We start from the raw sequence: 25257 nt of genomic DNA, 5'->3' as shown, positions 1-25257 counted from the left end.
AATAACAAGTATTGGTGAGGTTGTGGAGAAATGAGAATCTTCATAAACTGTTTTCAGTAATGTAAAATGGTGCAACCACTTTGGAAACCAGTTCTGGCATTTTCTTAAAAAGTTAAACATGAAATTACTCTATGACCCAGAATTTCACTCTGGTTTCTACCCAAGAGAAAAATACAAGTGCTTGCAAATACTTCTACACAAATGTTTTAGCAGCATTATTAATACTAGCCTAAAAGTATAAACAATCCAAATGTCCATCAACTATTGAATGGATTAACGTCATGTGGCAGAGCAATACAATGGAATACCTAACATATTCAGCCTTAGAAAGGAATGAACTATGAATACATGCTGAACCTCAGAAACATTATGCTAAGTAAGAAGTCAGATACAAAAGACTACATATTATATGATTCTATTTATAGGAAATGTCTAGAAAACACAACTCTACAGAAAATGGATTAATGGTTTCTTAGAGCTAGAGGTGGGAAAGGGAACTGGCTGCAAATGGACAATGATGGATATTTCTGGTGTGTGATGGAAACGTTCTAAAAGTATGTTGCGGTGATAGTTGCACAGTTACAAACTTAGTAAAAATTATACACTTAAAATGAGTGAATATGGTATGTAAACTGCATTTCAGTAAAGTTGTTGAAAAATACGAATAGCCCCCAATATAAATGATGTGTATAAATGAAATGTTCATTGCAGTTTTGATCAAACTAACCACAAACTGGAAACAACCCATGGCTCATCAATAATAAATGAATAAAAAAATAAGATTATTCTGGGGATTTTTCTATCTATAATACCCTCCATATTTTTTTGTTCTCACAGATTAACAGATGATTATATTGTCTTTGATCTTAATATATCCTAAAATAGATTAAAGAACACACAAAATGGATAAACAACTGTCATATAATCTATATGATGGTATACGACACAGCAGTAAAATGAAATGAATTACTGACACTTGCAACTACATAGATGAATCTCAAAAGAATTATGCTAAGTGAAAGAAGCCAGATACAAAAGACTCCTTACTATATGATTGTAATCATATGAAATTTTAGAAAAAGGCAAAATTATAGGGATAGAAAGCAGATCAATGTTGTTTCCAGGACCTAGGGTGTGTGGGGGTGGGGTAGGGGGGAGGGTATTATAACAAGATACAAGTTTCTGGGATAGGAATACTTCCATTGAAGGAATGGTTACGTGACTGAATACATTTGTCAAAACCCATGAAACTGTACACTTAACCTGGAGAGTTTTATTATATGTAAATTATACCTCAATAAATATAGATGAAAACACTAGGAATGCTCTTCATTAGGATAACTGGAATGAAAGTATTTTGTCTTGGATATATATCTTCACGTTCTACCAAAAATGTGTAGGAAGGTGGGAGGTATGTCCTCATTTTCTTCATAAAGTATCTTTTCCACTGGTGCTGGGGCATTAAGTGACCAGGTGAATTATTTAGAAACACAAACAAAACAAAAGTTACAAGAAACCTAAGTTCATGCTACTGGGTAAGGAAGGAATTATTTTGTGGGGTGATGAAAACGCTCTGGAATTAGATGGAGGTTGCATTGTAGTTGTATAACTTTGTGTATATACTAAAATAAACACTGCATTGTACATAGAGTGAGTGTTATGCTATGTGAATTGTATCTCAATTTAAAACACATTAATCATACAACATCTCTTCATTTTCTTTTTTTATATAATGGGTATGAAATGTTGGAAGCAGGGAAAAAGCAATGACAAAGGGCTATTTTGAGTATCTTTTTATTTGTGACATTTATTATTGGCATGTAGCTATAAAATAAGTATCAAGTAAGGAAAATGTACGTTACTGCTATCACTAATGTGACTTACTGCTTTTTAAACTCCCAACAAAAATTGTATATAATTGTGAGAAAAAGAATAGTACCTGTTTATTTTTGAAGTTCCTTGTTGTCCATAGCCACTGGAAGGCACTTTCTGGTAGAGTAGCTGTCTGTTGGTCAAGTGAGTCTGAGGTTTTAGTCTGGGCATGATTGATTCAATATGATTATAGTTGAGGCATAAGACCTACAGAAATAATACCTTATTAATCAGATGTTCAAATATGAATGCTGTATATATATCTTTAGTTTGAGATTATCAACATCCTAAAAACTATTAAGATGTAATGGATTATACAACATAATATAATAATATATCAGTGTTAAAATGGCACAAATGGTCTGTATTTAGCTTTGAATGTGTTTTTTTGAATAATCTGACTTGCTAAGAAATGACAATATTTCAAACAAATAATGGAGACCCCAGAAAGCTGCTCAAGCTTCTCAATCTGCACTCCTGATTTCTCCAAGCCCGATATAGATGAAACAATTGTTTAGTTGGAGAGATCACCACTTCCCTATGTTTAAAAGGCTTTTGTAGATGGCTCAGCCAAAGCTATAAGACAGGAGGCAATAAGGCTGCTTTGAGAACCTCAGTGTCCTCCAATTTCATTCCATACCCACACTGTAGAGGCACCCTTCTATCCCGTCTCCTACTGCAGAGGAAGATTTACTGCTTATAAGACAATCACATAACACTGAGGTCAATCAAAATAATTTTGGAAAGTAGTACTTTCTCTTGCTTGGTGAAAAAAAATTTTAGGAATAATTTCTTTAATAACACAAAAATATATTTTAACCCAAAGTAAATAAGATTACAACTCACACTGAAAACCTTGCAAGAAAAAAGTAAAATCTGTGAGTGACTCACCTTCACATTAGGCAGATAGATTAATCCACTGAATGAGGTGAGATTATTGTTTTGTAGATTCACATTACATACATTTCTAAATTGGTCAACTGGAATCAAGTCCACAGTTCTGAATTGAGATAAATACATTCATAATTTTGATAGGAAAATTATATAGGTGAATCATTCATGTACAATCCCAAAAACATGAAAAAAATGCCTCTATCTGACAAGTGCTATGAAAAATAATTGCCTTAGTGTAAAATGTATGGGTTAAATAATTGGATAAATACATGTTTTTGTTGGACATTTATGTAAGAAAATGACACAGAATTTGAATGCTTTAAAAACTATGTCTGTTACCACATAAACATAGCACTATCACAAAGCAACTTTTAAAGTAAACATCCCTATTTTTTTATAAATTTACATACATATTCATGAAATTGTAGTGAAGTTGATATAGTAAATCATAAGATTTTCAGGTTATAAACTGCAGAGGATATATGTGAAACACATTATTTCTGAAATTCCAGGAAGACATTAGAGATGGGAAAGAAAAGGGGAAAGAAAGCAGGTGAGGTCTTTGAAGAAAGAGTTTTCTATGCAGTCTCCTGAAAACTTTTATGGCATTCCACTTTGCAAGAATGCTTTGGTAGTTAAAAATATGTTTGATTCCTAGTCCATGGCTTTCTTGGTCCTTTGAGCCTTAATAGAGAAGAGCATAAGGGTAAATTATGTTACCCTAACTACTTTTTTAAACAAATCCTAAACCCTGTAGTTATAATTATGGCATACTTTTATCCATTAATAAATCATTCATTCAACATATTTTAATTAGTATTTTCTAAGTGCAGACAATGTATTTGGAAAAGCTATAACAAATATGAAAAGATACTGTCTCTGTCCTCATGAAATGGGATCCAGAAAAATTAAAATAAAAAAGGAAAAATGATATAATAGAGTTAGATGTAATGGAATATTAGGGAGAAAAAAAACCTATCTGGGGAAGTCAGCACACAGTGGAGCCTTCAAATGAGCCTTGGAGAATTTATAAGCATTTGTCAGGCAAATTAGAAAAAGAGTTCCAGCTAGCAGAACAAGCTTAAGGAAAGGCAGAAATGTGAAACAGCATCTTGTGATTGAGATTAAGGAACTAAAATATTTTAGAATTTCTGGAGTATAAAGAGTAATGGGCAGTGAAGGTAAGGGTTATAAGAGATACAAATAGAACGAGTCTTCTATGCCATACAAAGGGATTTTACATTTTACTATAGACAGTGGAAAGCCACTGAACAATGTTGAGAAGGGAAGTGACCTGATAAAACTTGCATCTTAGAAGATGGTATGGATTTTCAGGAAAGGTTATATAAGACAAAAACCCAAAACTATCATCGAGAGAGTTTCTAAAATAGTTCATTTCCCAACCTAGGCCAAAGGTAGTGACTACAGAAAGAAGAGGGGAATTATGAGACATACTTATAATATGGACTCTGTAGAGCATGGTGATCAATTATAAATGGAGGACAAAGGAGAGAGAAATGACCTTTAGATTTTTGGCTAGGGTGACAACAGATGAATGTTGTCTTCTAGATGCTATCTAAAGAGCAACTGAATTTTCAAGTAAAGAGCTCAGGTTTTGGTTAAATTTAAAGGATCATCATCACAAATTAAAATTATGGCTAAAGATGTCTGTGAAGAGTGCAGAATAAGAAAAAGAGAGGAGAGAAAAGGATTTATTTGCCAGGAGGACAGTGAGAAGAACATCAGAAGAATGGTAGCTTTAGAAGTCAGATTTCACTGGGTTAAAGTCATATGTGAGGAGCAAACCTAGTCTATTCTAATTTTAAAAGCTTGGTTATTAGAGAAGAAGACATAGGATGTCTTAGATTGCTGACATTTTAAATCATAGTGTGTGGTAATGCACTTTAATGAGTGGTGAAATTAGCATGAGATTTTGAAGTAGGGAAGATGATTTTCTGAATTATTAGTTATATTTGGATAAGGTGAATAAAAACCTTAGATAATTACAATAATTACATATTTAATTATATCAAAAAGCATATAATAAAATGATTGCACCTGATGGATGATGAAGTCCAACTGAGTTCTTGCATTTGGGTGAAGTTTGAATGTCCTTGTCGTTCTGCAATCATGTCAGAAGTAAGTGTGCCACCAAACAAGTCTTTTGCACACTCAGTCTCTGGTTGTTCCTACATATAAGGACATTTAGAAAGTGATGTCTTCTCTTACAGATGACTAAATGATATTAATTCTTTGGTTTTAGGTCAAAATGGAGTGGACTCACTTCTCCCTATTCCTCCTACTAAATACAGCAAAAACTCCTATACATTATATAGAAAATAAATATAAGGAGACTGAAAGGCGCAGACAAGAAGGCAGACCAGCTAGGGACCTTGGGACTGAGGAATGATGCTGTGGTGAGTCCGCTGGTCTATTGTTGTGATTTATCATAAGAAATATATATTTGGCCTTTATCCACTGTTCCTGGCCTGGCCATATGGTTAGGCAGAAGAGCAGTGGAAAACTGGCCTATTAAAAGATGCCCATATGGGGCATGGCCCTATGGAAATTTGAGGAGTACATTAAAGTAGGACACATTGATGCCCATCAGAACTCCCTTCCAGGTTTGAAAGGTGATTGGATTTGACAAGCAGATATCCCCATATGCTCACTTAAGGTGGCCACCTGGGTTTGTGAAATAGGTGAATACTGGGGGTCTACAGCAATGCAGAGATGGACGGAATCTAGACATCTTTATCTTGCACCCTCTGAGGCACAGAATACCAATAAGAACTGTTTTGTCTGCCAGCAAAAGGGACAGAGACTGCAGATGGCCATGTGGCAGATTTCCCTGGTGGGAAGACTTTGAACAAACTTGGCAAGTCAGACTCATTCTGGTAGCCCTAACGGGCTACAAGAGAGTCTTGACAGAAATAGATACTGACTCCGGACTGGGTTTTGCTTACCCACTGGTAAATGCAAATGCTCAGAGTGCTGTAAAAGAACAGAGACAGAAGATATCATGCCAATTTAGACAGCTGACTGTTCTTTCTTCAGACCAAGGAGCACACTTGACAGCTCATAATGTCCAACAGTGGGCAGTAAGATATCCTACTCAAGAGTAATAGCTCGATGGAGAATTGGAATGAGCAGTTAAAACGTCAGTTGTCTAAAGCAAGAAGATAAAGTATGAAGGGCTGGTTTATATGCCTTTACGAGAGTGCTCACATTCAGTGTGAACATGAGTGGGGCTAAAGCTATCCCCAGTGGATAGACTTCTCTGTTTTTCTGGTGGCTCTGGGGAAGGATGCTGGTGTGACTATGCAATCCTTGCTAAGGGAAGGTGATGCTCATATACCACTATCCTTTTTTATTTTTCTCCACATCACCTCAACTTTTATTTCCTACCTGATCAGGGACTATGGCTGGAAACAGGGATGATTCCTAAGCAAGAAACTACAACTATGTTTTTAAACTTTATGTTAAAATTCTTAAAGGCCTGATGGGGGTGGGCTTTGTCTTCACCCCATCTGGCAAAATTGGGGTTAACAGTGAATGTTAGTTGTATTGTCTGGGGGGCAAAAATAGCTGATCAGTCCTGCACCTGTATAATCTCACCCCATCTGACTGAGGGGGATGCACTTACTAGACTAATATTGTTATCTGCAATCTAGGCCAGCACAGTGGCCCAGCCTATTGTCCCTTCCAAAGGGGGAAAATTTGGGTATAAATGGAGAGAAGGAGAAATAGCAGTTATGGGGGTAAAGAAATTAATAAGTAAGTTATGTAATGAGGGAAATCCAATGTTACATTAACACCTCAAAAGAGGCTCAGAGCAAGAGATGATATTCTCTTTGTCTTTTTTTAATCTTTGTTTATTTATTTTGAGAGAGAGGGAGAGAGAGGGGGGGTGGGGAGAGAGGGAGAGAGGGAGAGAGAGAATCCCAAACAGGCTGCATGCAATTAGCAGAGGCCGATCCCACGAACTGCAAGACCATGACCTGAGCTGAAATCACGAGTCTGATGCTCAACTGACTGAGCCACCCAGGTGCCCTGATATTGTCTCTTAAATAATTATATCAGTTGCCTGAAAAGGGGAAGCTGTGTTTTCTGATACCACTCCTGCTTGTGGAATCTGAAAAGGTATCCAATGAAAGCTTGCAAATCTGAGTGGCTTCACCCTGGGAGACATTTTCATATGATTACAAACTGGATAATGACTGAATGAGATTATAGTAATATGACAGTGTTTTTTGAATTTTATGATCATTTTGCTATAAATGATAGGATCAAAAATCAGGGAATGGACTATGATAATGTGATTTATAGTAATAAATATAGGGGCACCTGGGTGACTCAGTCGGTTGAGTGTCCAACTCTTGGTTTCAGCTCAGATCATGATCTCACAGTTTGTGGGATCAAGCCCCATGTGGCGCTCTGCACCGAGCATGGAGACTGCTTGGGATTCTCTCTCTCTCTCAAAATAAATAAACATTAAAAATATATACAATAACAAATATTTATTTGGTCTTCATCCATTGTTCTAGGCACATAGCTCCTAAAGCCCTTGTAATTTCCTATATAAGGGACATAGAGGCATGTTTTGCTATAATATTTGGTTTTCTGACACCAGTTTCTGAAATTGCTTCAGAGCCATAAAGGTGAAAGCAGTGTCTTGTTATTCATAACAAGCTCCTTTCAACGACACCTGAGTTCATGTTAAAGGGTATCTTTTAGAAAGTCCCTAAGGATGGGGGCTGTTTGCCAGGGGAGTCAACTACAATTAGAGGGTTGGAACTTTCACTCTTACTCCCTGACCTGTGGAGAAGGGAGAAGGGCTAGAGGTTGAATCAGTCACCAATGTCATTTAATCAGCCATGCCTATATAGTAGAGCCTCCATAAATACCCCAAAGAAGGGGCCTCAGAAAACTTCCAGGTTGGTGAACACGTGGAGGTGCTGGGAATGTGGTTTGCTCAGAGAGAGCATGGAAACTCTATGCCCCCTCCTGTATACCTTGCCCTATGCATCTCTTCTATCTGGTTGTTCCTGAGTTATATCCTTTTATAATAAATCAGTCATCTAGTAAGCAAATTTTTTCCTGAGTTCTGGGAGCTGCTCTAGCAAATTAATCAAACCCAAGGAGAGGGTGATGGGAACCTCCCATTGATAGCCGGTTAGTCAGAAGCATAGGTACCAATCTGGACTTGTGAAGTGGGGGTGGGGCAGTGCTGGGGGATTGAGCGTGTGGGATCCCACACATTTGGTGTCAGAAGTGTTGTGAGTGTGGGGAATTGTGAGAGTAAAGGAAACACATAGATGTGGGTTTTCCTTTACAACTGGGTTTTGTTTTTGCCTCCTATATGTGGGACTAGGTGCTGGAGAAACCAGAAACCCAGAAATGCCAACCAGAGAAAACAAAAATTCACACAAATGCCTGTTCTCTATAGTCGAAAGAGTAGGAAAGGGGAAGCCTAACAAGCCAGAAAATTTTTAGACAAGAGTGGGTCTACTCCAGCCAAACCCATGGCATAAATTGTGGTCCCATCTACATCTGTAAAAGCAGATGGGCACACAGTCTTCCACTCTTGTCCTAGTGTAATAAGGCACCTCTCTATCATCCCCCTGCTGAGCAAGTGGCTTGGATCTTCATCCTCTCCCAGCAGTAATGCACCCCCACACACAAACACACACACAAATGTTACTAGAGAATATTTGGGGAGCCTGTTCCTTTTCCACACAGTAATAATGGCGGAGCATTTATGAGTCAGTGGAGGCCAATGGGCAATGTGAGCTTAGCAGTTAATACAGCACATGCCTTCAGGTTGTCAACAGAGGCCAAGTGGGGGAGCTTGGACTTACACCTTCCATCTGACAGCAACATCGCCTTACTTACGGTTTACTAATAACACTGACATACCAGTTTTTTGTTCAAATATATTTTGCTTAAATATTAACAACTGTATTTTTCTAGGAAATAGGGAGCTGTTTTTAGGCCCAAGAGAATGGTAGAGCTCCAGAACAGATTTTTCTGTCCTGTCCCTATACTCTTTATTTTTGTCAGGCATCGAATTCAACAGGTGCAAATGTAAGCAATATCTTCCCTTTTCTGCCATCTCAATTTAGAAGAAAATTGGCTACAGGAGAATATTTAAAAACCCAGATCAAAAATGTGCTTTAGAGACCTAAGTCTGAGTATCATACGAGTGATAAGGCAATGTTCAAAATGATGATGGCCAATGGATATATAAATATGCAGGCTGGACCAAATGCTGTGAGTCATAAAAACAACTTACAATGGAGATTCCATCCAAAGCTTTCAGTTCTGGAAGGTGAAATATTACAAACAACCGGTAGTTTTCTTGATTCCATACAATAATGTTTCCATACATGTTGAGAATGACCAGGTTGCATAAACCCTAGGTAATAAAAACACATACATTTAAAGATCCATCTATGTATCTCTATCTCTATCTATGTATCTATCCATACACATATACATTATGTGTATTACTCCAGCAAGATTTTTCCCCTTAAGAGTTTAACTACCCTGGAATTTTAATATTCGAATTACTCTATCATTTCTTAGTGATTACAGTACTTTAAGTACACGTTTTATTGCAAGAGTTATCCTTTCAGACCAGTAAGTTTTAATTTTGTACAATATTTCAGTGATATGTGATACATGATCAGAATCTCTTTCTTTTACCACACTGCTGCTAAATATATTATCTATCAGTGGTAAAGACTTGGAGGGAACTTTGCTAAGTTTAAAATAATATACTTTGTTTATGGAAGAATGGCCTATTAAATAGTATGCATGTGTGCATATAGATATAGTAGGAATGAAAAATACTGCCTTCTGATAAGGGATAAAACCCATGTACATCTATCTTCTGAGAGAGTAGCAGAATTCATCTTAAGGGAAAATGTGTTTTTATTAGAACATTTTGATGTGTCTTTGTTGTGCAGGAACGGCTCAGAGTAGATGTGGTTGGGAGAGGTTAAGACAAGCGGGAGTAACACTACTCTGTCTCACAATGTAAAATGGTTTATTTTGTTGCTGCTACCATTGATAAGGTTGCCTCTGCAGCTTTAGAAGAAGTAGTTATATTTGTGGAATAGGATGGGGAGAAGGCTGAAAGTAAGGAAAGACAGGAAACAGACATAAGTTTTTGGTAGGAGATCAAGCCCTAGCAATATGATATCAGCAAAAGGAAAGAGGCCATCGTGAGAATCCCAGTGGTAGGAAATGGCCATTGAACTTTAGAAATAGTTAAGTCACACAATGTATTTGAAGTGAATTCCTATTCTGTGCTGTAGTAAACGTCCATTTTATTCAAACCTTTAGGAAAGCCTTCAAAACTTCAGTTATACAGTAGTTTTAGACGTTTCTTTGGGAGAATTAAAGAGGACAAAGCTGGGCAAAGTTGGCTAGAAAGAGTTGGGAGTCTCCAGTAAGAACCAGTAAGTAAGTGAGAAGTAATCAAGAATTCCTCTGAGAACAGGAAATGTTCAAGACTTACTCCCCAACCAGGTTGAGGAGTCCTTGGAAATACTGAGAAAGGCACTAGTTAGAAGGGATGGGGCTTGGGTATTTTATTTGAGTACTAAAAAAAAATTGTCCTAGTAGGTTATCAGTTTGGGGACATGGTACACATACATATGTTTTTATATACACATAAATTGAATGCAAATATATTCAGTAAACCTTGTTATTCTTGATTTTTATTTTCTTTACATTTTTCTGTATTTTCCAAATCCTATACATCGAACATGCATTATGCTCATAATATAAAGAAACCATACATATTTTAAAAAACAAAAACGGGGCGCCTGGGTGGCGCAGTCGGTTAAGCGTCCGACTTCAGCCAGGTCACGATCTCGCGGTCCGCGAGTTCGAGCCCCGCGTCGGGCTCTGGGCTGATGGCTCAGAGCCTGGAGCTTGTTTCCGATTCTGTGTCTCCCTCTCTCTCTCTGCCCCTCCCCCGTTCATGCTCTGTCTCTCTCTGTCCCAAAAATAAATAAATGTTGAAAAAAAAAATTAAAAAAAAAAACAAACATTACCATCTGAGATAGTCACCTTTAAATTATAGATCTCCTGATTGAGAGCAATATAGTTATTGCTTATGTATAATTCAATCAGAGTAAAAGCTTTTTGTAAACCACTCAATGAAGTAATTCTGTTGTTCTCAAGAGAAAGGGAGTGAAGATGAAGCATGTTATCAAAAGTATGTTTTTCCAGACCATTGAGAAGATTATTATTTATGCTGAGGCGGGTTAATTTAGTCAGCTTGGAAATGCCTAGAAAAATAAGCAAATTCAAGAAATGATTCAGATAGCACTGAAAAGTTAGTTTAAAAAATAACTGGCTGGCCATTTTACTTTTTCTCTTTACATTTTCTCTTTACAGACTCTATAGCACTATCATTGTTTTGACTTTTAAGAAGGATACAATGTGTATAAAGTCCCAGCTAATATATTAAATTCCAATTTTGGATTTCTATGTAGACTCAGTCTTCCTAGGTATTAAGGGACTGTATTATGTAGGAAATATTGAATTTCACTTTCAAATAACCTTCAAATTATATAATTAAGATTTTCACCATCACAATAACACAAAGCTCAAAATCATCACCAGCCCCCCATTTTAAAACATTAAAGGTAAGGGAGTAGATACAGCACTTTGGAAAGTATTCCTCATTGTGGCATTATTTGTATTGAAAAGAACCACTTGGCCTAATTCTACCTTTGCATGCTTAAAACTACTTTAAGACAGAACTTGAGAAAATGCCACCTCTCACCACAATCTAACCCCTAAGTATGCTATATGCTGTAGGTATTTTGCAGATAGTATAGTGCAAGTTGAAAGATGAGAGAGAACTTTGGAGTCAGAGTTGGTTTCAAATGTAGAACCACGAGATTTGGGATCATAAGTATGTTATGTAAAACTTTGTAACCTCTGTGCCTCATTTTCCTCATCCATAAAAAGCACATACTGAAATCTACCTCTAAGGGGTTATGGAATTAAGTGGAATTGCATTTGAAATATGTCAGTTATAGCTTTTGGCAAATAATTGGTTCTCAGAACATTTTATCCATGCTGGCTTTTCACACCAGCCTTACTCATGGGACTATGCAAGCTGAGAATAAATTGATCTAGGGCAAGTTGGGATAACACTATCAGAGAAAAAAATCCTTAGATGGACATTAAACTTATCTGTGTCTGGAAAAAAGAAGAGAAATATTTGTTAAAGCTTAGTGAGGTAAAACTATCATCTCTGAAAAGTGGGTAATAGGAAAAACATAGGTTGGAGGATTCTTCCCTTCAGTGGGCTGATGGGTGGAAATAAAAAGGAAACTGGAAACTGTTCTGTTACACATACAAAGGAAAACTAACACCCTATTTTGTGAGAATGGAAGAGACTAGTGATGGTTCTAAAGAGAGATGTCTGAGCTACCCCCAGGTTTACGTATTTCAAATCTACAAAGGAGAGGCCTGTGAATCTATATATCCAATAAGCGTCCCAAGTGATTCTTATGATCAAGCAGGTTTTATAAGCAGATTGTTAAGAGCCATCAAAATAAAATATAATGAATGTTATACACACTGTTTTTAAAGATATCTAATACTTGCTTTTGCATATGTAATTTTTTGAAATAGAATTTTCTACTTTTATGGAAAAGTACACACATGTGCTAAAAATAATCCAGCAATTCAAAAGTGAATAAAGTATAAATTAAGTCTCTTTTCTAGCCAATGGAAATCATCATACAACCAGAAATATTCTATACCCAGATAAATGTGTATATTTGTGTGTGTGCGCATACCCAACATTAATTAGTAAAGCTGCTTCATTGTACTTTATGTGGATCCCTATAAAAGGTGATATAGTACATTTGATAATTTTCAACCTCTAGTGAGTAGTTTTCATTTTTGTTGAAGTCTTCAAATTTCCAAAGGTAATCTTAATTCCATACTTTGAAAAATCAACTGGGCTGCTTTATCTTTTTCAAAAGCACACCTCATTCATTCATTCATTCATTCTCATTCAGATACTAATTACTTTCTAGTTTGTAATGTGCTAGGTTTGGTTATAGGTGGGACAGAGGAGAGGAGAGAGAAGTCAGAGCTGAAAGTCAGCTAGCTGGGCTCATTACATATAGTGACTGGTCACAGATCCCACTAGTAAGTGTTCGGAACACTCTGCCCCAAACCTTCTTGGAACTTCTGTAGACATCTTCCTCCTAAAAAATTCTGTCCTCCACATTTTCCTTTTTGGCTCTTGTTAGTTAAACATTCATATTAAGATTTTAAAATTCTCAGATACCTTCTATCTTTGAGATACAGTTTCCATCTAACGTGAGTTCTTCCAAGTTAACACAGGATTCCAAGCCTTCTATTTTAGTGAGATTATTGTTGCTGAATGATGCCCATTTCAAATTTTCCAATTTTTCTAAATTTGTGATTTCAAAGAGATGTTGCCCATCTAAATTTAAAGCAGTTATCTGTAGAATAATTCACATTTTATGTTACTTCTGACTCGGTATCAATAAACTCAATGTTAAAAAAGGCTAATGAAATCATTCAAATGTGGTAAGTAACAGCAAAGGAATTCCTTCAGGGGCTCAGGGGCAACTAGGTGGTTCAGTCAGTTAAGTGTCTGACTTTGGCTCAGGTCGTGATCTCATGGTTCCTGAGTTTGAGCCCCACCTTGGGCTCTGCACTGCTTGAGATTCTCTGTCTCTCTCTCTTTCTGACCCTCCCCTGCTCGCTTTTTCTCTCTCAAAATAAATAAATAAACTTAAAAAAAAAAAAAAAGAATTCCTTCAGGAACTAAAGACATTGTGAAACTGACAAAAGGGTAAAATTTGACAAGATTATAACCCCAAGAGGTACTTATATGGTCTTATGGACACTGTGCTGTGTCAGATTCCTCTGCAGTGAAAAACTTGTCCCAGCTGCTGGGAGTGCTGTGGGCAGAAAGATTTCGGCTGTCAGCTCCTTCAGGGACAGCCTCAGCTGCAGAGAGCTGCCTTGCGCAAGGTCATGCTCCTTCCCAGTTTGGCCCAAATCCAATGATGGAAGGATATAAAGACCTGGCCATCTCAGCCCAACTTGGGACAAATTTAAAGGGCCATTCTAATTCCAAAACTCGCCGTGGGGTCAGGCAGAGCTGTCACTGGGCATGCATCACAGCTAAATGTCTGTATATATCCTGTAATAAAATAATGCCATTGATTTCTTCCCTTTTCGAGGGTCAGCTTCTCTTAACCCAGGTTCAGTCTTTGGCAAGAGGCATAAGGATGCTCTGTGCAACAAAAAGAAGCTGTTGGTGCTCTATCCTTGGCTGAATTGTGACCAGTTCCCCTAGTGTCGTGCCAGAATTCTTTATTTCTTTTACCTTGTCACCCAAAATTTTGGCTTGATCTCTGGTTTTGTGCTCTAAAGTTTGCTTGCTTCTTAAAAAAATTTTTTTTTCAACGTTTATTTATTTTTGGGACAGAGAGAGACAGAGCATGAACGGGGGAGGGGCAGAGAGAGAGGGAGACACAGAATCGGAAGCAGGCTCCAGGCTCTGAGCCATCAGCCCAGAGCCCGACGCAGGGCTCGAACCCACAGACCGCGAGATCGTGACCTGGCTGAAGTCGGACGCTTAACCGACTGCGCCACCCAGGCGCCCCAAGTTTGCTTGCTTCTTTTGATACATTATCAAAATCTACCCTTTGGTCTTGTAGCATACACTTATCCTAAATCTCCAGCTCTATGGTGACTGCCATTAAGGCCTAGTCCCCATGACATTACCACTCATGACTTGACGTCCCTGTTTAATTTTGATTTGGCCCTTACAGTTTTCTGCTCCTTACCTATCTGTGCCCTCTTTAAGACACATGGACCAAAGCTGATTAAAAATCAAGTGAAATTGGGGCGACTGGGTGGCTCAGTTGGTTAAGCGACTGACTTCGGCTCAGGTCATGATCTTTCAGTTTGTGAGTTCGAGCCCCACGTCCCCACGTCGGGCTCTGTGCTGACAGCTCAGAGCCTGGAGCCTACTTCAGATTCTATGTCTCCCCCTCTGTCTACCCCTGCCCTGCTCATGCTCTGTGTCTCTCTGTCTCCCAATAATAAATAAATGTTAAAAAGAATTTAAAAATCAATTGAAATTAAGCTTTTATATTAGTTAAACAGAATTAGTTTTTACCTTCAAGTACCAGTTTCCATTCACGTGTAAATGTGGTCCCAACTTTGAAATCTGTGTCAGAATTTTGGCAGAAGGCCATATACTAAGTGTCCGTGGTCTCTCCTCTTTAGTACTAGAATGCCGTAAGAGCGATAACTAATAAAATAAAAAACACGTGATGAATAAAGGAAATGGAATATAGAGGTTCATTTATATATAGTTAAAAAGTACTTTTTCCTTGCTGAGTGGCACAATGAATAATTTTAAAATATGACATTTTCTTTGCCTTAAAATGTTCTCAATATCTAGATATATTTCACTTTTTGTTTTAGCAGACGGTTACAAAATAATAGTTATAAAAGATTGCTATAATATAAACACCCATATAATCCATTCATTAAACAAATTTCAGAGCTAGAATATTTCTCCCACTCTGGAAGCTCCCTGTGTGCCCCATCCTAATCCTTTTCCTCTCCTTCCCCTCCAGAGCCACCACTCACCTCATGTGAATCAACCAATGCTCCACAATCTCAAATTTTGTATCTACGATTCATTTGCTTTATTTATAGGCCTATGTTTGTGCCCATAAACAATATATCATTTAATCTTACACATATTAGAACCTTCTGTAAATTGAATAATATAAATGTATTCTTCTATGACTTACTTTTTTGCTCAACGTTGTGTTCGTGACATTCATCTAGGCTGCTGCACGTAGCTGTAGTTCATTCACATGTCATTGCTGTACAGTATTTCCTTATCGATTCTCCCATCAGTGAACATTGGGGCTGATTTCAGTTTTGCACACTGCTGTTATGAATATTCTTGACTCTTGCTGCATACATGCAAGAGTTTCTTTGGAATATACACAACTTGCTAGGTAATAGGGTTAACTATATATTCAGCCTTACTAGATAATGCCAAATTGTTTTCCAGAGTGGTTATACCAATGGTAACTTTTAGTTCAAATTTTTGCTAAAACCTGATAGTGTCAGGCTTTAAAACTTTTGCCAATTGGTGGCTGTAAATTGGTATCTCATGCAGTTTTAATGTTCATTTCCTTGAATACTAATGTGATGGAGCATCTTTTCCTATTATTTGGCTGCTCTGATTTCCTCTCCAGCACCTTTTGCCTACTTTTCTGTTTGATTGGCAGTCTTTTTCCTGGTATATTCAGGATATGCAAATAGCATCTTTTGTTAGACATGTTGCATATTTCTTTTCCCAGTATGTAGCTTGTTTTTCCACTTTCTTTATGGTGTGCCCTTTAAGGAACAGTTGAATTAATTTTAAAGTAGACAAATCCAGTCTTTTATATTTATGCTCTTGGTTTCTTGTGTAATGAATTCTTCCCTCATTCAAGGACATAATGATAATCTCTGCTCTTTGCTTTAAAAATTTTTTTTAATGTTTTTTATTTATTTTTGAGTCCGAGAGAGACAGAGCATGAACAGGGGAGGGGCAGAGAGAGAGGGAGACACAGAATCCGAAGGAGGCTCCAGGCTCTGAGCTGTCAGCACAGAGCCCGACACCGGGCTCAAACTCACGAACCGTGAGATCATGACCTGAGCCGAAGTCAGACGCTTAACTGACTGAGCCACCCAGGCGCCCCTCTGCTCTTTGCTTTTAAAACATTTTTGATTTTGACTTTTACAGTGAAGTCTTAATGCACTTGTCCAAGTGCTTTTTATTGACTAGCTTTCTTGGTCTGTAAAGGCAGTTCTGTAATTTATCAAGTTTCCATGTATGTGTGGTTCTATATTTGGTCTTTATATTCTGTGCTATTGGTCTGTCCCAACTCTACATTGTCTTAAAGGATTTTAGTAAGTTTTGATTTCTGGTAGGATAAATCCCCAACTCTTCTTCAGGAGTTAATTATATTTTTTTATCAACAAAAAAGTTTCTTCCCTTCATTGTGAGTGGATCCAAAATTAAACATTACATTAAGGAATTAATATTCAAATGCCTCACAAGAAGTACATAGCTGGAGAACTAGGGTAAAGATGTTTAGGATTGCAGCTATTTTGGCCAGAGTACAGCATTCTTAATCTGGATAATATGGGCATTTCCTGCCCCCTGCCCAAGTTCATTAATTATGTTATGTTTTGTTTGTTTTGTTTCAGCCAGTAATGTCAATACTAGATAGGTAATTCACTAAATGCTTTATCAAGGCCTCTAAGCTTACTTTGTCCATAGAAAGTTGCTTGTTTTCATGTAGGCTCTAGAAAGGACTCTGGTGAGTTTTCAAGTTGACTAGGAAAAAACACAATTACCCAGGAGGCATTTTGGGGGTAGTGTGCAGGGATGAGAATCCATACAACCAGTTGGTATTTAAATAAGATACATTTAAACAGGAAAAAAAGTTCAAGTGATATGGTTGTTACATATTGATTGTTTTTTTTTTATTAGCATGCTAAAAGAAGACACAAAATCTTAAAAACAAGCAAGGTATGGAATATATAACTTGTATATTCTAAACAGCACAAAAAATATTAAACAGTGAAACCCAACCTGAGTAATCTTTGTTCCAGTAATAAATTTCATTGCTGCTATTGTTTCTTCTTCAGAAACGAGGAGTCCATCTAAATGAGTGAGAGTCTTTAATCTGCCAATAACACTCAGCCTTAATGTGGCTGGCTTGGGAGAAATAAGAAAAGGTTAATTTTTACAAAATATTACATATGTTATGGCATGGAAAGGAGTGTGCTTCTTTTTTCCTTCCCATGTAATTCAAAATTATGCATCTCCCACTCTCTTATATATATATCTAAAAATAAGGGCCTAACTTAGTTCTTCAGTAGCTGAAATTAAATTCTGTTTAAAAACTAATCTGTTTTGTTTGAAGCCAGATGACTTCTGGCTATAAGCTGTTGAAAAGTGTGATGAAAAGTGCTCAGAGAACAATGGCAGTGAACTCCTGTTCTTCTAGATCAGCAGTTACCTCTGTGTGCAAGTCTCTATAGATCTTTAGCCCTTGGCATCTAGTTTGGCAACGGGAAGATAGCTGTACACATTCTGTGTCTGCTTTGGCAAAAGAAAAATACCCTTCAATTTTCCCGAGCAAAAAAGAGATAGAACAACGTAAACATAGTAACTTGGCCAATTTAACAGAACCAATCATTAGCCTCTTTTTAAAATATTGAACCCAGTCTTATATTCATTTTTGAAAAGCAAGGAAAGGAGGATTCTTGAAATTATTGGCTTGGGGCTTATTTTAAATCCTTGGAGATACCCTTAAATATAATCATTGAATACTGAAATTTCTTAGCATGAATCTGTGTATTTTTGTGATGAGAAAAAAATAGTGTTTAATCAAATTTCCTTTTATAGCAGAAAATAAGCCTCTATAATGCAGGTTTATCAGGGGAAGTAACAAATGTATTCCCTCCCTTAATAGTCTGTTTCTCTCACTGTATTCTATTATTCTTGGTCCCATGCTTCATTACAATAGGTTCTAGTACACTGAACTGTATAATCCCTCCCAAAGTTTGCAAATAGCAATGGTATCTAACACTCTTAAAGCCACCATACTCTCAAACTATTAGAGCTTATCAAAAAAAGCTTTCCTTATAGTAACATTTAATTCATTTGATCACTACGCTAAATTCAACTTATAAAATACTTAAAGGAATTCTAGTAAAACAAAGATAGTTTTCCCATTTCTGGCTACTGCTGAATAGTACCAAGAAAATGGCTTAGAAAGAAAAATGATTCTTTGCTTTTTTATAAATACATCTGCTGCGTACCTTTTGCCATGGATTATGCCTAATATCAAGAGTAAGAAGGCTTGCGGTGTGTTTACATAACATATTTATTTCATCACCAGACTTTTTCAGTTGATTCCAGCTCAAGTCTAGGTGCTTGAGTTTCATCAGACCTCTAAATCCCTCCAATGTTATCACATGGTTATGGCTTGCATCCAAATATTCAAGGTTATACTGCAACACATACAAATAGAAGTGGTGCTGAAAAGGGTCACAGTTTCTATTTACAGAGTTCTTGTCTCTATGAGTCACTAAGTATTTACATGCTTTTTGGTAATTCTTACAGAAAACCTACACAGTAGATATATTGCATTATGGTATCAACATATGTATTCTCCCAAAGAGCTACAGGTCTTTTATTTTTAGCCCTCAATTCTCACTTCACCCTTCTAAGGTAGAGAGGCAGGTATTTGTTTTCCTAGGAAAGAAGCTGAAGAGTAACTGACAAGATAATTTATCCCCCCAAAACAAGGAATTACACTTTTACTTTCTGGGCTGCTGGTTTATACCATTGAACCCATGGCCTGGTTAAAAAAGATTCACCTTCAGAGGTAGAAATTTCAGGTCAGGTCATGATCTCACAGTTTGTGAATTTGAGCCTCGCATCAGCTCCACCCTCGGCGTGGAGACTGCTTGGGACTCTCTCTTGCTCCCTCTTTCTCTGCCCCTCCCTTGCTTGCTCTCTCTCTCTCTCAAAATAAATAAATAAGCTTAAAAAGAAAAAAAAAGAGCCACTGAAAACATTGTTTCAATTATATGCACAAATAGTCTTACACAAAACATTGTATTACATAGAAATTTGTATCCCTTTCACATTCATGCATCATTAAATATTCTTTAAAATGATTTTGGATAATATTCCAATATTGTACTGATTGTATAATATTCCAGTAAGTGAATAATTAGGATTATTTTAAACATATTACTACGAACATTTATGTGGCTTCTAATTCTTGGCAACACTACCACAAACATCCATGATCATGAGACTTTAACTGAGACTCTCATGTTTTTTCAGAAGAGATTTTTTTTTCCTTTTTTTTTTTTTGTAATAAACTTCTATTTTATTTATTTATTTATTTATTTTTTTATATATGAAATTTATTGTCAAGTTGGTTTCAATACAACACCCAGTGCTCATCCCAAAAGGTGCCCTCCTCAATACCCATCACCCACCCTCTCCTCCCTCCCACCCCCCATCAACCCTTAATTGTTCTCAGTTCTCAACAGTCTCTTATGCTTTGGCTCTCTCCCACTCTAACCTCTTTTTTATTTTTTTTCCTTCCCCTCCCCCATGGATTCCTGTTAAGTTTCTCAGGATCCACATAAGAGTGAAACCATATGGTATCTGTCTTTCTCTCTATGGCTTATTTCACTTAGCATCACACTCTCCAGTTCCATCCACGTTGCTACAAAAGGCCATATTTCATTTTTTCTCATTGCCACGTAGTATTCCATAGTATATATAAACCACAATTTCTTTATCCATTCATCAGTTGGTGGACATTTCGGCTCTTTCCATAATTTGGCTATTGTTGAGAGTGCTGCTATGAACATTGGGGTACAAGTGCCCCTATGCATCAGTACTCCTGTGTCCCTTGGATAAATTCCTAGCAGAGCTATTGCTGGGTCATAGGGTAGGTCTATTTTTAATTTTCTGAGGAACCTCCACACTGCTTTCCAGAGCGGCTGCACCAATTTGCATTCCCACCAACAGTGCAAGAGGGTTCCCCTTTCTCCACATCCTCGCCAGCATCTATAGTCTCCTGATTTGTTCATTTTGGCCACTCTGACTGGCGTGAGGTGATACCTGAGTGTGGTTTTGATTTGTATTTCCCTGATAAGGAGCGACGCTGAACATCTTTTCATGTGCCTGTTGGCCATCCGGATGTCTTCTTTAGAGAAGTGTCTATTCATGTTTTCTGCCCATTTCTTCACTGGGTTATTTGCTTTTTGGGTGTGGAGTTTGGTGAGCTCTTTATAGATTTTGGATACTAGCCCTTTGTCCGATATGTCATTTGCAAATATCTTTTGCCATTCCGTTGGTTGCCTTTTAGTTTTGTTGGTTGTTTCCTTTGCTGTGCAGAAGCTTTTTATCTTCATAAGGTCCCAGTAATTCACTTTTGCTTTTAATTCCCTTGCCTTTGGGGATGTGTCGAGTAAGAGATTGCTACGGCTGAGGTCAGAGAGGTCTTTTCCTGCTTTCTCCTCTAGGGTTTGGATGGTTTCCTGTCTCACATTCAGGTCCTTTATCCATTTTGAGTTTATTTTTGTGAATGGTGTGAGAAAGTGGTCTAGTTTCAACCTTCTGCATGTTGCTGTCCAGTTCTCCCAGCACCATTTGTTAAAGAGACTGTCTTTTTTCCATTGGATGTTCTTTCCTGCTTTGTCAAAGATGAGTCGGCCATACGTTTGTGGGTCTAGTTCTGGGGTTTCTATTCTATTCCATTGGTCTATGTGTCTGTTTTTGTGCCAAGAAGAGATTTTTAAAAATGTGATTCTTAGTTTGGATTTCTATATTGTTAAAATTTTTGATAAATACTGCCAAATACTATTCAAGGATGTTTGTACCAATTTTTTCTTCCAACAGTAGAATATGAGAATGTTCATTTTCTTAAATACCCACCAATTCATCTGCCTTATTTTACTTTACATTGCTTATGACCGGTGAAGTTGAACATCTTTCCATGTGTTTTGTATGAGCCGCTTTTAAATTTTGGTTTTGTTTCTTGTGTCTTGTCTTTAGACATTTATCTATTCAGATATTCATCTAGTTATTTGTAAGAAGTCTTTAAGACTTCAATTTGTTACTTCTATTTGTTGCAAATAAAATTTTCTTTTAAGGTGTATACTAATTCAGACTTAGAACAAAGAAGAGATTAAGAACTTTAAGAAGTAATTTTGCAACATATTTTTAAAAATAAAAAGTAATATTACTATGGATTAAAAATGAACTTGATTTCCTTAAGGACATAAAGTCCTTAGACTTAGAACAGTTTTTTTGGCTTTATAAAGATTTACTACATGGCCTGTCTTTTCCCAGTTTTCATCATAAAGTGGTAAAAACTTGTCCCAAATTCTGGCACTTACATGCAGACTAGCATTTGGGAACCATGCATCATAAAAAGATAACTGTCTTCTTTCCTTGAAAAGGGGGATAGGATCTTCATTTTTGTAATCCCAAGATATAAAACAGATATTAAGTATTTTCAGTTTTGTAGCAGAGTTTTCTGTCTTAATAGTTCTTGTGCTTCAGTTTAAATCCTTAAATCACAGTATAGCACAGCCAATTTACAAAGATTAAAACCCACAACACCTCCTTTAACTATTCTTAGGGATAACGGTTCATTCTCTAAATATAAATTAGCTCTCTCTAGACATCAAGAACACTTTAACAATAAGTTTTTCATTGGAAGAGATAATACAGAAGTATTATTTCAATAAAAAATTGGGCACATAATCCAGACTAAGATTGCAAAGAGCCATATATAGATATAGATATAGATCTATAATATATATATATATTTGTCTTTCCCGGCCTACTCTGACTATGGTGGAGCTATTTTCAGAGAAACAAATCTGTTCTTATTGCTTTCTTTCAGATACTCTTTTCCTGATAGTTCAGGTGAGCGAATGACAAACATGCAGCCTAGGACTTTTTAATTTATTGTATGGATGTCTTGTTTAGACTTTTAAAAATGCTATAAAAACCATAGAGTATATATATGTTTTCATCATTAACGAAGCCAAGTCTTCCATTATATAAACAGTGTTAGGTTGGGTATTTTCATTTACAAGGCAAGGCCAGGATGATGAACACTTAAGAATAATATATTTATTTTCTGCAACCTAGTAGAAGCAACTTGTAGCATGCAAGGCAGGTATGGAAACTCTCTATGTTAGAGACATGCTTAAGGAAAATTAGAGTAAAAATGAGATCTCCAAGGTAAATTAAAAAAAAAACTTAGAAGACAATAAGAATGAATGTGAGGGGTGCCTGGGTGGCTCAGTCAGTTGAGCGTCTGACTTTGGCTCAGGTCATGATCTTGCAGTTTGTGAGTTCGAGCCCCGCATTGGGCTCTGTGCTGAGAGCTTAGAGACTGGAGCCTGTTTGGATTCTGTGTCTCCCTCTCTCTGCCCCTCCCCCACTTATGCTTTGTCTCTCTCAAGAATAAATAAACATTAAAAAAAATTAAAATAATTCAAAGAATGAAGGTGAGTGATTAAACTAGATCATAACCTTTTGTAATGCTAAGATAAACATAATTCATATTAAACACACATACAAAACTCATTACTGGAGAATAAAGAGGTGGAGGCAGCATAAGTTTTCAATCTCTCTGAATCCCCACACAAAAACAGAATAAATAAATAAACCCAAATTCCATGGACAACGTTTATAACAAAGTTACATGACAAGGTAGCCCAATAAGACCCCAAAGAAGTCGTAGGAATAAACCACCAACAACCACAAGCCCTACGGGGTATCCATGCCTATGTGAGAGGAAGCAGGAACCATCAGGCAGCATCTGATGGACCTGAGAACAAGACAGACCCCAAAAGGCTGCCAATGTTTACTGGAAAGTATGGGAGCCAACCTGAGTACAACTGGGAGAAGTTCTGCCCTCTTCATTACTGAGTGCATGCATGGGACCCACGGGAGAAAGGTCTGAAGCAGCTGGGGCAGTCCAGCACTTATGGATCTTAAAACTCCCCTAGAAGGCCCCCTTCTAGAACAAAATCCTTCTCAAAGAAGAAACTCAAAAATTAAACAGGATAAGGACAAAAATGCAAATAAACGATAAAGTTCAGAGCAAAGTGGAGGAAGAGAGTACAGTCGGGAAATGTCAGAAAGTAAGCGCTATAATTTTTTTTAAAGCAAAAATAAACAACAGAGGAGGGAGATCTGTGAAGGTAGGAAAGCTTTCCCTAACTCCACTTCGTTTTAGAAGCTAAGAAAAAATAATTTCATTAAAAAATGAGCAGCAGAAAAGTATTGAGATCAAATCCCAAAGTTAGGAGAGCAGGAGGGAGAGGGAGAGGGGTGGGGGTGCAGAAAGGAGAGAGAGACATTGCTGTTGGCAATAAAAGAACACCAGAAAGATATGCTCAGAACTTATCGTGACTATTAACTTACTATTTTAAAACAAGCAAAAGATATTAAGAATGATACAAGATAAAAAAAATAACAATATAAATATGGATTAGAAAAACTCAGTAGTAAGGTGAAAGAACCCATAAAATAATTTGAAATAAAAGAAAAACATTTCAGAAACAAATAGTCAAACACAAAAGCAAGTAAAACAATAGGTAATGCTTTAAGAGAAACAGAAGGTAAAAAAAAAATTGTAAAATCAAATCGACTTAAAATTTTAAATTAAGAAATAAAAAGGACACAAGAGAAAGTGACAAATAGTGAAGCTAGGTAAAGATTCCACATGTGGATAATGTGCATCCCTGAAGAAGAAAACTGAAGCAAGGAAGCAAAAAAAGAGGCTTAAAACTTTCAATTTAAAAAAAGGAAAGAAAAAATGATTTTAATCTGTATTTTGGAAGAGCATACTGTGAAGCTGAAATACTGGCCCAGGCAACCAATACCAAGACATATTCTAGTAAAATTACTAAACTTAAAAAAAAAAAACTTAAAAAGTTCTTTGGCCATCTAGAAGAAAAAAGCATGTGACGTATGAGGGAAAAATTGTACACTGTCATCAGACTTTTCTACAGCAACAGTTTATGTCAGAAGAAACAAGTAACATTTAAGATGCCCAAGGAAATAAATTGTGAGCCAAGGATTTTATATCTAGCAAAACTGCCTTGCATGTGTAGAGGATATAGAAAAACTATTATCTACATGCAGTAGTGGAAGGGATATTGTCCCCATAAGCCCTTCCTGAGGAATCTATAATAGAATATTTTTCAGACCATCAAAATGTTTAGAGAGATACCAACCTAAGGACTAGTGACAAGAATTAAATATACAGTTACCAAACAACTAAAAGGGAGAGTGTACAAAGTGCAAGGCTACATGTTCTGACAAAGTATATACAGAATGATCATTTTGATTCATTTTTAAAATGAATAATGGAAAGAACGTATACAAAATAAAAAAATCTTTCCAGTAATCATATTGATGAGAGTATCAGGGCTGCTATTCTGAGACTGTTGTGTGTGTAATAAGGGACAAAACAATGAGCAGTTATTAAATAGTCCACTGCTATCAATTTGTACCCTTGAAACTGAGGATTATTGGTGTGAGAGAAAGAAAGATATTGATGTAAGTAACAGAAGAGGTTAAGCTAAAAGATTTTCAGTATTGAATCTGAATTGGAAATACCAATATAAATACATGAGGTTAGTTTTAGTTATACATACATATATAGTCACACACACACACACACACACATGCACACACACACACACACACACACACACACCCCTTCCCCATAATAAGTTCTGTCCGATGGAAAGACCTAGAAACAATGACCAACCCAGACTGGTGGTCCTGAAATACCACTTTTCTCTAAAAGAAACTAGGGCTCCTTG

General features: G+C 36.8%; 1 protein-coding gene and 1 long non-coding RNA gene across 8 annotated transcripts in view; one reads left to right on the top strand and one right to left on the bottom strand.

The window, feature by feature from the left end:
- The window catches only part of LRRC9 (leucine rich repeat containing 9), a 121552-nt gene that overhangs the window by 34726 nt on the left and 61569 nt on the right, over positions 1–25257 (bottom strand). For all 7 annotated transcript variants that reach the window (XM_040477294.1, XM_040477290.1, XM_040477293.1 and 4 more), the window contains 9 exons: positions 18694–18885; positions 17459–17584; positions 14969–15103; positions 13097–13274; positions 10849–11069; positions 9062–9184; positions 4825–4955; positions 2764–2872; positions 1940–2079 (listed from right to left, as the gene is read on the bottom strand). In XM_040477294.1, the coding sequence (XP_040333228.1) occupies positions 1940–2079; positions 2764–2872; positions 4825–4955; positions 9062–9184; positions 10849–11069; positions 13097–13274; positions 14969–15103; positions 17459–17584; positions 18694–18885 (1355 nt within the window). The remainder of the gene's footprint in view (positions 1–1939; positions 2080–2763; positions 2873–4824; positions 4956–9061; positions 9185–10848; positions 11070–13096; positions 13275–14968; positions 15104–17458; positions 17585–18693; positions 18886–25257) is intronic.
- The window catches only part of LOC121031849 (uncharacterized), a 102440-nt gene that overhangs the window by 51757 nt on the left and 25426 nt on the right, over positions 1–25257 (top strand). The window contains exon 6 of the long non-coding RNA XR_005790932.1: positions 5030–5183. This is a non-coding gene — a long non-coding RNA (uncharacterized LOC121031849). The remainder of the gene's footprint in view (positions 1–5029; positions 5184–25257) is intronic.

The sequence above is a fragment of the Herpailurus yagouaroundi genome, unplaced genomic scaffold (genome assembly GCF_014898765.1).
Source record: "Herpailurus yagouaroundi ecotype Mexico unplaced genomic scaffold, PumYag 141, whole genome shotgun sequence".
In the NCBI taxonomy this organism is placed as follows: domain Eukaryota; kingdom Metazoa; phylum Chordata; class Mammalia; order Carnivora; family Felidae; genus Herpailurus; species Herpailurus yagouaroundi.
This window is presented reverse-complemented; position numbering and strand designations above follow the sequence as displayed.